We start from the raw sequence: 13,976 nt of genomic DNA, 5'->3' as shown, positions 1-13,976 counted from the left end.
CCCCCTCCCCCTCTCCGCGCTCGCCCCCTCCCCTCCCCACGCTCTCCCCCTCCTCTCCCCCTCCCCTCCCCGCGCTCTCCTCCCGCCCCCTCTCTTCCCCGCGCTCTACCCCCTCCTCTCCCCCTCCCCGCGCTCTACCCCCACCTCTCCCCCTCCCCTCCCCCTCCTTCCTCCCCCGCGCTCTACCGCCTCCTCTCCCCCTCCCCTCTCCGCGCTCTACCCCCGCCTCTCCGCGCTCTCCCCCTCCTCTCCCCCTCCCCTCCCCGCGCTCCACCCCCTCCTCTCCCCTCCCCACTCCGCGCTCTCCCCCTCCTCTCCCCCTCCCTCCCCTGAGCTCTACCCCCTCCTCTCCGTGCTCTCCCCTCCTCTCCCCCTCCCCTCCCCACGCTCTAACCCCTCCTCTCCCCCTCCCCTCCCCGCGCTCTCCTCCCTCCCCCTCACTTCCCCGCGCTCTACCCCCTCCTCTCCCCCTCCCCTCTCCGCGCTCCCCCCCTCCTCTTCCCCTCCCTCCCCTGTGCTCTACCCCCTCCTCCCCCCTCCCCTCCCCGCGCTCTCCTCCCTCCCCCGCGCTCTACCCCCTCCTCTCCCCCTCCCCTCTCCGCGCTCTCCCCCTCCTCTCCCCTCCCTGCGCTCTCCTCCTCCTCTCCCCCTCCCCTCCCCACGCACTACCCCCTCCTCTCCCCCTCCCCTCCCCGCGCTCTACCCCCTCCTCTCCCCCACCCCTCCCCGTGCTCTAACCCCTCCTCTCCCCCTACCCTCCCTGCGCTCTCCTCCCTCCCCCGCGCTCTACCCCACCCCCTCCTCTCCCCCTACCCTCTCCGTGCTCTCCCCTCTCCTCTCCCCTCCCCTCCCCGCGCTCTCCCCCTCCTCTCCCCCTCCCCTCCCCGCGCTCTCCTCCCTCCCCCGCGCTCTACCCCCTCCTCTCCCCCTCCCCTCTCCGCGCTCTCCTCCCTCCTCTCCCCCTCCCCTCCCCGCGCTCTCCTCCCTCCCCCGCACTCTACCCCCTCCTCTCCCCCTCCCCTGCACTCTACCCCCTCCTCTCCCCCTCCCCGCGCTCTAGCCCCTCCTCTCCCCCTCCCCTCTCCGCGCTCTCCCGCTCCTCTCCCCCTCCCCTCCCCACGCTCTCCCGCTCCCCCTCACTTCCCCGCGCTCTCCCCCCTCCCCTCTCCGCGCTCTCCCCCTCCCCTCTCCGCGCTCTCCCCCTCCCCTCCCCACGCTCTCCTCCCTCCCCCTCACTTCCCCGCGCTCTACCCCCTCCTCTCCCCCTCCCCTCCCCGCGCTCTCCCCCCTCTCCCTCCCCCTCCCCTTCCTCTCCCCCTCCCCTCCCCACGCTCTCCTCCCTCCCCCTCACTTCCCCGCGCTCTACACCCTCCTCTCCCCCTCCCCTCTCCACGCTCTCCCCCTCCTCTCCCCCTCCCCTCCCCGCGCTCTCCCCCTCCTCTCCCCCTCCCCTCCCCGTGCTCTCCTCCCTCCCCTTCACTTCCCTGCGCTCTACCCCCTCCTCTCCCCCTCCCCTCCCCGCACTCTCCCCCCCTCCCCCTCCTCTCCCCCTCCCCTCCCCACGGTCTCCTCCCTCCTCCTCACTTCCCCGCGCTCTATCCCCTCTTCTCCCCCTCCCCTCTCCGCCCTCTCCCCCTCCCCCTCCCCTCCCTCCTCTCCCGCACTCCGTGCTCTCACAAGAAGACAAGAACATGAGAAATAGAAGCAAGAATAGGCCACCTGGCCCCTCGAGCCTACTCCGCCATTCAATACGATCATGGCTGATCTGATCATGGACTCAGTTCCACTTCCCCACCCGCTCCCCATAACCCTTTACTCCCTTATCGCTCAAAAATTTGTCTATCTCCACCTTAAATATATTCAATGACCCAGCCTCCACAGCTCTCTGGGGCAGAGAATTCCACAGATTTACAACCCTCTGAGAGAAGAAATTCCTCCTCATCTCAGTTTTAAATGGGCGGCCCCTTATTCTGAGACTATGTCCCCTAGTTTTAGTTTCCCCCATGTGTGGAAACATCCTCTCTGCATCCCCCTTGTCGAGCCCCCTCATTATTTTATATGTTTTGATAAGATCACCTCTCATTCTTCTGAACTCCAATGAGTAGAGGCCCAACCTGCTCAGCCTATCTTCATAAGTCAACCCCCTCATCTCAGGAATCAACCTCGTGAACCTTCTCTGAACAGCCTCCAATGCAAGAATATCCTTCCTTAAATACAGAGACCAAAACTGTACGCAGTACTCCAGGTGTGGCTTCACCAATACCCTGTACAGTTGTAGCAGGACTTCTCTGCTTTTATACTCCATCCCCCTTGCAATAAAGGCAAACATTCCATTTGCCTTCCTGATCACTTGTTGTACCTGCATACTAACTGTTTTTGTTTCATGTACAAGGACCCCCAGGTCCCTCTGTACTGCAGCACTTTGCAATTTTTCTCCATTTAAATTATAATCTGCTTTTCTGTTTTTTCTACTAAAGTGGATAACCTCATATTTTCCACATTATACTCCATCTGCCAAATCTTTGCCCACTCACTTAGCCTGTCTAGATCGCTTTGCAGATTTTTTGTGTCCTCCTCACAACTTGCTTTCCCACCCATCTTTGTATCATCAGCAAACTTGGTTACATTACACTCGGTCCCTTCATCCAAGTCATTAATATAGATTGTAAATAGTTGAGGACCCAGCACTGATCCCTGCGGTACCCCACTAGTTACTGTTTGCCAACCAGAAAATGACCCATTTATCCCGACTCTCTGTTTTCTGTTAGTTAGCCAATCCTCTATCCATGCTAATATATTACCCCCAACCCCATGAACTTTTATCTTGTGCAGTAACCTTTTATGTGGCACCTTATCGAATGCCTTCTGGAAATCCAAATACACCACATCCACTGGTTCCCCCTTATCCACCCTGCTCGTTACATCCTCAAAAAACTCCCGCAAATTTGTCAAACATGATTTTCCTTTCATAAAACTATGTTGACTCTGCTTAACTGAATTATGCTTTTCAAATGTCCTGCTACTGCTTCCTTAATAATGGACTCCAGCATTTTCCCAACGACAGATGTTAGGCTAACTGGTCTATAGTCTCCTGCTTTCTGTCTGCCTCCTTTTTTAAATAGGGGCATTGCATTTGCGGTTTTCCAATCTGCTGGGACCTCCCCAGAATCTCCCCCCTCTCCTTCCCTCCCTCCCTTCCCACACTCCGCACTCTCTCCCCCCCATCCCGTACTCCGCGCTCTCCCCTCCCCTCCCCACGTACCCCCCTTCCCCTCCCCTTGCTCTCCCCCTCCCCTCCCCTCGCTCTCCCCCTCCCCTCCCGTACTCAGTGCTCTCCCCTTCCCTCCCCTCTCCACGCTCTCCCCCTCCCCTTGCTTCCCTCTCTCCCCCTCCCTCCCCATGCTCTCCCCCTCCCCTCCCGTACTCCGTGCTTTCCCCTCCCCTCCCCACGTACCCCCCTTCCCCTCCCCTTGCTCTCCCCTCCCCTCCCCACGTACTCCCCCCTTGCTCTCCCCCTCCCCTCCCCTCGCTCTCCCCCTCCCCTCCCGTACTCAGTGCTCTCCCCTCCCCTCCCCTCTCCACGCTCTCCCCCTCCCCTTGCTTCCCTCTCTCCCCCTCCCCTTGCTTCCCTCTCTCCCCCTCCCTCCCCACACTCTCCCCCCTCCCCTCCCATATTCCACACTCACCCTCCTCCCCCCTCCCCATGTCTTCCTCTCTCCTCTCCTCTCCCCCACTCCTCTCCCCCTCCCCACTCACCCCCCTTGCCCCCTCTCCTATCCCCCTTCCCATGCTCTCCTCCTCCCCTCGCCTCCCTCTCTCCCCCTCCCCTCGCCTCCCTTTCTCCATCTCCTCTCCCCCCTCCCCCTCTCCTCCCTTCTCCCCCTCTCCCCTCCTCACCTCTCCCTCTTCCCTCCCCTCCCCTCGCCTCCCTCTCTCCCTCTTCCCTTCCCATAATCCGTGCTCTCCCCTTCCCTCCCCTCATCCCCCCACCTCGCTTGCCTCTCTCCCCTTCCCCTCCCTTCCCTTCCCCCCCGCCCCCCTCGCCTTCCTTTCTCCCCCTCCCCAGACTTACCTGGGGGCAGACAGCCCACAGCAGCCCCTGGAGGCGAGTCAGGAACAAACAGTTCACCGCGACTATTACAATAAGGACCGAGATCAATCCCCCGTGGTCCCCCCCTCGGTATTTGGGCGCAGGGAGCACTCCCCGTGCGCAGTTGGTGCGCGGACTCAGACTGTGGGGAGCGGGCGGGTAAGTGGAGCTGAGTCCACGGCCAGATCAGCCATGATCTTGTTGAATGGCGGAGCAGGCTCGAGGGGCTCGATGGCCTACTCCTGTTCCTAATTCTTATGTTCTTATGTTCTTATGTTATGATCCGAGTGATATCCTCGGCCAGTTGGTGTCATTGACAATGAAAATCAGATCCTGATTTAATGACACACATTTCCGTTTAACTGAGGGAGTGCTGCATTGTCAGAGGTGCTGTCTTTTGCGAAACAGACGTTAAGCCGAGACAACATCTGCCGGTTGATGTGGATGGAAAAGAATCCCAAGAACTATTTCAAGAAAAGCAGGTTCCTCCTCCAGTCCTCCCCAATATTCTCCTCTCAATAACACCCAACAAAAAAATAATCTTCAATTATCATTCTGTGGGAAATTGCTGTGCTCCAGAGACTAGACTTCAAAAGTGATTCGTTGGGATGCCCTGAACGTATCCTGAACAGAGGCACTGGAGAGGGTGCAGAGAAGATTTACAAGGATGATACCAGAAATGCGAGGGTATACCTTACAGGAAAGGATGAACAGGCTGGGTCTCTTTTCTCTTGAACAGAGAAGGCTGAGGGGTGACCTAATAGAGGTCTTTAAAATGATGAAAGGTTTTGATCGAGTGGATACAGAGAGAGTGTTTCCACTTGTGGGGAAGAGTATAACTAGAGGCCATCAATATAAGATAGTCACCCAGAAACCCAATGGGGAATTCAGGAGAAACTTCTTTACCCAGAGAGCGGTGAGAATGTGGAACTCGCTGCCACAGGGAGGGGTTGAGGGGAATAGTATCGATGCATTTAAGGGGAGGCTGGACAAGCCAATGGGGGAGAAGGAAATAGAGGGTTATGCTGATAGATTTCGATGGGGAAAGACGGGAGGAGGCTCGAGTGGAGCATAAACACCGGCACGGACTGGTTGGGCTCAATGTGTCGTATATCCCGTGTAATCCTGTGTAAAAAAAAGACTTGCATTTATATAGCACCTTTCACAACCACCGGACATCCCAAAATGCTTTACAACCAATGAAGTACTGTTGTAATTTTGGAAATTTATGATACGATGCCAGATAAACACAAGTCCTTTGAATACTTCACCGTTTCTCCAATGATCTGCCTAACATTTGTGTTCTTGTCCTTAAAGATGCCATGGCAGATGAGGAAATGTACGGAGACTACCAGAACTACTTTGACAACGGGTCTTACAGCGACTACAGAAACGATAGCTTTAATTACGATGACTACAAACATATGTGCGAGAAAGGCGATGTCAGACGCTTCAGCAAATACTTCCTGCCACCATTCTATGCAGTCACGCTGATTGTTGGCCTTGCCGGGAACTCACTGGTGGTAGCCATCTATGCCTATTACAAGAGGATCAAATCAAAAACAGACTTTTACATCATGAACATGGCCATTGCTGACTTGCTGCTCCTTGTCACCCTGCCCTTCTGGGCCGTCTACGCAGTCCACGGCTGGGTACTGGGGACCGCCATGTGCAAAATCTGCTCCGCTCTCTTGCTCATGAATTTCAGTGCCAGCATGCTCTTCCTGGCCTGTATCAGTGTGGACCGCTACTTCGCCATCTCCAAGGCCACGCGCCCGCCCACAGTCGGCACCAAGGGCAAGGTCGCGTGCCTGTGCGTCTGGCTGGCCGCCATACTGTTGAGCGTCCCCGAATTGGTCTTCACCTCGGTGCACCACACCGCCATCAGGCCACTGTGCATCCCCCTCTTCCCCTCACACATGGCCAGGTCGGCCAAGGCAACGGTGCAGACCTTCGAGATCCTGTTGGCCTTTGTGGTCCCGTCCCTGGTCATGCTGTACTGTTACTCCGCTGTGGCCCACGCCGTGGTCAAGGTCCCCAACGGCAAGAAGCACGTGGCATTGCGGGTGCTGGTGGCAGTCGTGGGCCTCTTCTTTCTCACTCAGCTGCCGTACAACATCATCAAATTCTGCCACTTGCTCGACCTGCTGCACCCGCTCATAATGGACTGCGAGAGAAGCAAAAGTATCGACATTGCCACGCAGGTGACGGAGAGCATTGCTCTGTTCCACAGCTGCCTCAACCCAATCCTGTACGCCTTCATGGGAGCCTCCTTCAAGGGTTACATTCTCAAAGCAGTCAAGGAGTACGGCTATCACCACAGGCAGCAGGACAGGCCCATCGCTCTCGAGCACTCCTTCCATTCTCTGTCCCAATCTGAGCTCACCAGCAGCTTTACCATCTAGCACTGCAACTGTATCGAGGTAACCGTCGGGAATTCCGCCCGTCTCCCACCGTGACCCCAGGAGACCGATGCAATCACGCCTGCCCCCACCTTCTTGAGAACGGCAGAGACACGGGAGCGCCAGGACACCGCCCTTTCCTCAACGCCTACGCAAAGGGACACAGCTTCTGGACACCTCGTACAAGGCAAGCCACAGCCAGAGGCAGAAACTCCCTGGAGCCCAGGACATCCTGTCGGATCTGGCATAACACACTGACTGGGGCAAGGCACACTGACTGGGGCAAAGCACACTGACTGGGGCATAACACACTGACTGGGGCAAGGCACACTGACTGGGGCAAAGCACACTGACTGGGGCTTGGCACACTGACTGGGGCAAAGCACACTGACTGGGGCAAAGCACACTGACTGGGGCATAACACACTGACTGGGGCAAGGCACACTGACTGGGGCAAAGCACACTGACTGGGGCAAAGCACACTGACTGGGGCAAGGCACACTGACTGGGGCAAGGCACACTGACTGTGGCTTGGCACACTGACTGGGGCAAAGCTCACTGACTGGGGCAAGGCACACTGACTGGGGCAAAGCACACTGACTGGGGCAAAGCACACTGACTGGGGCAAGGCACACTGACTGGGACAAAGCACACTGACTGGGGCATGGCACACTGACTGGGGCATGGCACACTGACTGGGGCAAGGCACACTGACTGGGGCAAAGCACACTGACTGGGGCATGACACACTGACTGGGGCAAAGCACACTTACTGGGGCAAAGCACACTGACTGGGGCTTGGCACACTGACTGGGGCAAAGCACACTGACTGGGGCAAGGCACACTGACTGGGGCAAAGCACACTGACTGGGGCTTGGCACACTGACTGGGGAAAGGCACACTGACTGGGGCAAAGCACACTGACTGGGGCAAAGCACACTGACTGGGGCATGACACACTGACTGGGGCAAAGCACACTTACTGGGGCTTGGCACACTGACTGGGGCAAAGCACACTGACTGGGGCAAGGCACACTGACTGGGGCAAAGCACACTGACTGGGGCATGACACACTGACTGGGGCAAAGCACACTGACTGGGGCTTGGCATACTGACTGGGGCAAGGCACACTGACTGGGGCATGGCACACTGACTGGGGCATGGCACACTGATTGGGGCAAGGCACACTGACTGGGGCAAAGCACACTTACTGGGGCAAAGCACACTGACTGGGGCTTGGCACACTGACTGGGGCAAAGCACACTGACTGGGGCAAGGCACACTGACTGGGGCAAAGCACACTGACTGGGGCTTGGCACACTGACTGGGGAAAGGCATACTGACTGGGGCAAAGCACACTGACTGGGGCATGGCACACTGACTGGGGCATGGCACACTGACTGGGGCAAGGCACACTGACTGGGGCAAGGCACACTGACTGGGGCAAAGCACACTGACTGGGGCTTGGCACACTGACTGGGGCAAGGCACACTGACTGGGGCAAAGCACACTGACTGGGGCAAAGCACGCTGACTGGGGCAAAGCACGCTGACTGGGGCAAAGCACACTGACTGGGGCAAAGCACACTGACTGGGACAAAGCACGCTGACTGGGGCAAGGCACACTGACTGGGGTATGACACACTGACTGGGGCAAAGCACACTGACTGGGGCAAAGCACACTGACTGGGGCAGGGCACACTGACTGGGGCAAGGCACACTGACTGGGGCAAGGCACACTGACTGGGGCAGGGCACACTGACTGGGGCAAGGCACACTGACTGGGGCAAGGCACACTGACTGGGGCAAGGCACACTGACTGGGGCAAGGCACACTGACTGGGGCATGACACACTGACTGGGGCAAAGCACACTGACTGGGGCAAAGCACACTGACTGGGGCAAGGCACACTGACTGGGGCAAAGCACACTGACTGGGGCAAAGCACACTTACTGGGGCAAGGCACACTGACTGCGGCAAAGCACACTGACTGTGGCAAGGCACACTGACTGCGGCAAAGCACACTGACTGGGGCAAAGCACATTGACTGGGGCAAAGCACACTTACTGGGGCTTGGCACACTGACTGGGGCAAAGCACACTGACTGGGGCAAAGCACACTGACTGGGGCAAGGCACACTGACTGGGGCAAAGCACACTGACTGGGGCATGACACACTGACTGGGGCATGGCACACTGACTGGGGCAAAGCACACTGACTGGGGCATGACACACTGACTGGGGCAAAGCACACTGACTGGGGCAAGGCACACTGACTGGGGCATGACACACTGACTGGGGCATGACACACTGACTGGGGCTTGGCACGCTGACTGGGGCAAAGCACACTGACTGGGGCAAGGCACACTGACTGGGGCATGACACACTGACTGGGGCATGGCACACTGACTGGGGCAAAGCACACTGACTGGGGCAAGGCACACTGACTGGGGCAAAGCACACTGACTGGGGCATGACACACTGACTGGGGCATGACACACTGACTGGGGCATGACACACTGACTGGGGCAAAGCACACTGACTGGGGCATGACACACTGACTGGGGAAAAGCACACTGACTGGGGCAAAGCACACTGACTGGGGCAAAGCACACGGACTGGGGCAAAGCACACTGACTGGGGCAAAGCACGCTGACTGGGGCAAAGCACGCTGACTGGGGCAAAGCACACTGACTGGGGCAAAGCACACTGACTGGGACAAAGCACGCTGACTGGGGCAAGGCACACTGACTGGGGTATGACACACTGACTGGGGCAAAGCACACTGACTGGGGCAAAGCACACTGACTGGGGCAGGGCACACTGACTGGGGCATGACACACTGACTGGGGCAAGGCACACTGACTGGGGCAAGGCACACTGACTGGGGCAGGGCACACTGACTGGGGCAAGGCACACTGACTGGGGCAAGGCACACTGACTGGGGCAAGGCACACTGACTGGGGCAAGGCACACTGACTGGGGCATGACACACTGACTGGGGCAAAGCACACTGACTGGGGCAAAGCACACTGACTGGGGCAAGGCACACTGACTGGGGCAAAGCACACTGACTGGGGCAAAGCACACTGACTGGGGCAAAGCACACTGACTGGGGCATGACACACTGACTGGGGCATGACACACTGACTGGGGCATGACACACTGACTGGGGCAAAGCACATTGACTGGGGCAAAGCACACTGACTGGGGCTTGGCACACTGACTGGGGCAAAGCACACTGACTGGGGCATGACACACTGACTGGGGCAAAGCACACTGACTGGGGCAAAGCACACTGACTGGGGCAAAGCACACTGACTGGGGCAAAGCACACTGACTGGGGCAAAGCACACTGACTGGGGCAAGGCACACTGACTGGGGCATGACACACTGACTGGGGCAAGGCACACTGACTGGGGCAAGGCACACTGACTGGGGCAAGGCACACTGACTGGGGCAAAGCACACTGACTGGGACAAAGCACACTGACTGGGGCATGACACACTGACTGGGACAAAGCACACTGACTGGGGCAAGGCACACTGACTGGGGCAAAGCACACTGACTGGGGCATGACACACTGACTGGGGCAAAGCACACTGACTGGGGCAAGGCACACTGACTGGGGCAAAGCACACTGACTGGGGCATGACACACTGACTGGGGCAGGGCACACTGACTGGGGCAAGGCACACTGACTGGGGCATGACACACTGACTGGGGCATGACACACTGACTGGGGCAAGGCACACTGACTGGGGCAAGGCACACTGACTGGGGCAAAGCACACTGACTGGGGCAAGGCACACTGACTGGGGCAAGGCACACTGACTGGGGCATGACACACTGACTGGGACAAAGCACACTGACTGGGACAAAGCACACTGACTGGGACAAAGCACACTGACTGGGGCATGGCACACTGACTGGGGCAAAGCACACTGACTGGGGCAAGGCACACTGACTGGGGCAAAGCACACTGACTGGGGCAAAGCACACTGACTGGGGCAAGGCACACTGACTGGGGCAAGGCACACTGACTGGGGCAAGGCACACTGACTGGGGCAAGGCACACTGACTGGGGCAAGGCACACTGACTGGGGCAAGGCACACTGACTGGGGCAAAGCACGCTGACTGGGGCAAAGCACACTGACTGGGGCAAAGCACACTGACTGGGGCATGACACACTGACTGGGGCATGACACACTGACTGGGGCATGACACACTGACTGGGGCAAAGCACACTGACTGGGGCAAGGCACACTGACTGGGGCAAAGCACACTGACTGGGGCAAAGCACACTGACTGGGGCATGACACACTGACTGGGGCAAGGCACTCTGACTGGGGCAAGGCACACTGACTGGGGCAAGGCACACTGACTGGGGCAAAGCACACTGACTGGGGCAAAGCACGCTGACTGGGGCAAAGCACACTGACTGGGGCAAAGCACACTGACTGGGGCAAAGCACACTTACTGGGGCAAGGCACGCTGACTGGGGCAAGGCACTCTGACTGGGTGGAGGTATACCCGCCTCGACAAGGAGCATTTGTAGGCCCAACCTGACCACTGCTCGGCTTGTCCTGGGAATAGGGGAGGGGGGGTCTCAGGAATGGGGAGGCTCGGCCCGGGAATGGGAGGGGCTCGGGAATGGGGTGGGGGTGGGTCTTGGCCCGGGAATGGGAGGGGCTCAGGAATGGGGTGGGGGGGGATTGACCCGGGAATGGGAGGGGCTCGGCCTGGGAATGGGGGGTTTGGCCCGGGAATGGGGGGGCTCGGCCGGGGAATGGGGGGGGTCGGGAATGGGAGGGGCTCGGGAATGGGGTGGGGGTGCCCGGCCCGGGAATGGGGGGGGGGCTTGGCCCGGGAATGGGGGGGCTCAGCCCGGGAATGGGGGGCGGGCTCGGCCCGGGAATGGGGGGGGGACTCGGCCCGGGAATGGGAGGTCTCGGCCTGGGAATGGGGGGGGGGCTCGGCCTGGGAATGGGGCGGGGCCTCGGCCCGGGAATGGGAGGGCTCGGCCTGGGAATGGGGGGCGGGCTCGGCCCGGGAATGGGGGGGGGACTCGGCCCGGGAATGGGGGGGGAGACTCGGCCCGGGAATGGGGGGGGCTCGGCCCGGGAATGGGGGGGGGACTCGGCCCGGGAATGGGGGGGGACTCGGCCCGGGAATGTGGGGGGAGACTTGGCCCGGGAATGGGGGGGGAGACTCGGCCCGGGAATGGGGGGGGCTCGGCCCGGGAATGGGGGGGGGGACTCGGCCCGGGAATGGGGGGGTCAGCAGCCCCAGGGGCGATCCTTGCTAACGAGCACCCCTTCCTCTGACACAGCAGCCTTGGTTTCCTTTGCTCTTCTCCAGTTCCACTCTCAGTATCTCCTACCGCTTTGTCACACGAACACACTCATTTCTTTCCCTTTCGTTTTGTCTTCCTCAGGCCGCCTTTGGTTTTATTGTTCCTTTTTTTAAATCTACTCTTCCGTGAATTCACCCGCTGCGATTTACTGTCATGGTCTGGCCTGTCGCATTCAGCAGTGTAGTGTTGTGTTAACGGACTAGAAACCAGAAACCCTGGACTATTGATACAACCCAAGCCCAAATCGCACCGTGGAAGTTGTCGGCGCAGACTCGATGGGCCGAATGGCCGCCTCCTTGCTGGATTTTCCGACCATTGGCCACCCCCTCTCTGACCGGAATGGTTTGGGCCGTGAACAGCGACCAACACACAAGGCATCTCCTGGGGAAGGTCAGCCCTCGAACAATGTCTCGTGTGTAAGCATTCCCTTCATAACTCAAAATCTCACTTGTAACAACTTTACAAACTCTAACCTGTGCTTTATGCAGAAGATTTTTCTACAATCTATACAACTGCGTTGTGTTTCTGTAAATGGTTCACCGATATTTATTCTTTTTACAGTTCCTGATTGTAATCTCGCAAATGTGGTCCAATCTAAGCCATACATCAAATGACGCTGTGATTCACCAAAAAGATCAAACTATCTTTATTATTTCCCAAATTACAAAATTAAAGATATTTATGCATGTCGTCATTTTCGTAACATACAATTTGAAGAGTGCTACCATTAAATTGAAATTTAATGTAATGTTCTCTGTGAGGGTACAGCTTCATTTTTTTTAAATGGTTTTAATATTTTTCTTCCCTCTTCTCCACTCCTGAAAGCATTGCTATTGCTGGGGTTCCAGTGTCCGTCGTTCAACCTCTAGTGGGAGCCCAGACACTGAGGGACACGGGGCACAGACACTGAGGGTCAGGGAGCCCTGACACTGAGGGTCAGGGAGTCCAGACACTGAGGGTCAGGGAGCCCAGACACTGAGGGTCAGAGAGTCCAGACACTGAGGGTCAGGGAGCCCAGACACTGAGGGTCAGAGAGTCCAGACACTGAGGGTCAGGGAGTCCAGACACTGAGGGTCAGGGAGCCCAGACACTGAGGGTCAGGGAGCCCAGACACTGAGGGTCAGGGAGCCCAGACACTGAGGGTCAGGGAGTCCAGACACTGAGGGTCAGGGAGCCCAGACACTGAGGGTCAGGGAGCCCAGACACTGAGGGTCAGGGAGTCCAGACACTGAGGGTCAGGGAGCCCAGACACTGAGGGACAGGGAGCCCAGACACTGAGGGTCAGGGAGTCCAGACACTGAGGGTCAGGGAGCCCAGACACTGAGGGTCAGGGAGCCCAGACACTGAGGGTCAGGGAGTCCAGACACTGAGGGTCAGGGAGCCCAGACACTGAGGGTCAGGGAGCCCAGACACTGAGGGTCAGGGAGCCCAGACACTGAGGGTCAGGGAGCCCAGACACTGAGACTCAGGGGCCCAGACACTGAGGGTCAGGGAGCCCAGACATTGAGGGTCAGGGGCCCAGACACTGAGGGTCAGACCCAGACACTGAGGGTCAGGGGCCCAGACATTGAGGGTCAGGGAGCCCAGACACTGAGGGTCAGGGGCCCAGACACTGAGGGTCAGGGGCCCAGACACTGAGGGTCAGACCCAGACACTGAGGGTCAGGGAGCCCAGACACTGAGGGTCAGACGCAGACACTGAGGGTCAGGGGCCCAGACATTGAGGGTCAGGGAGCCCAGACACTGAGGGTCAGGGGCCCAGACACTGAGGGTCAGGGGCCCAGACACTGAGGGTCAGACCCAGACACTGAGGGTTAGACCCAGACACTGAGGGTCAGGGGGCGCAGACACTGAGGGCCAGACCCAGACACTGAGGGTCAGGGGGCCCAGACACTGAGGGTCAGACCCAGACACTGAGGGTCAGGAGCCCAGACACTGAGGGTCAGACGCAGACACTGAGGGTCAGGGGGTCCAGACACTGAGGGTCAGAGGGCCCAGACACTGAGGGCCAGACCCAGACACTGAGGGTCAGGAAGCCCAGACACTGAGGGTCAGACGCAGACACTGAGGGTCAGGGGCCCAGACACTGAGGGTCAGGGAGCCCAGACACTGAGGTTCAGGGGCCCAGACAC

The 13,976-nt window shown here is 58.9% G+C and overlaps 1 protein-coding gene across 1 annotated transcript; it reads left to right on the top strand.

Moving 5' to 3' along the window:
- Positions 1–5,171: 5,171 nt before the first annotated feature.
- On the top strand, positions 5,172–12,755 carry ackr4a (atypical chemokine receptor 4a). The gene is made up of 2 exons (XM_070880298.1): positions 5,172–6,679; positions 11,927–12,755. Exon 1 carries the CDS (start codon positions 5,413–5,415, stop codon positions 6,493–6,495), a length of 1,083 nt encoding a protein of 360 aa, XP_070736399.1. The 5' UTR covers positions 5,172–5,412; the 3' UTR covers positions 6,496–6,679; positions 11,927–12,755.
- Positions 12,756–13,976: the final 1,221 nt, after the last annotated feature.

Source organism: Pristiophorus japonicus, chromosome 5, assembly GCF_044704955.1.
Source record: "Pristiophorus japonicus isolate sPriJap1 chromosome 5, sPriJap1.hap1, whole genome shotgun sequence".
Classification (NCBI taxonomy): Eukaryota; Metazoa; Chordata; class Chondrichthyes; family Pristiophoridae; genus Pristiophorus; species Pristiophorus japonicus.
The sequence above is the reverse complement of the archived record's forward strand: the minus strand, read 5'-3'. Positions and strand labels throughout refer to the sequence as shown.

Bases quoted from the DNA above. Each gene is read 5' to 3' on its own strand.
- ackr4a (XM_070880298.1), top strand. From the start codon at position 5,413: ATGGCAGATGAGGAAATGTACGGAGACTACCAGAACTACTTTGACAAC.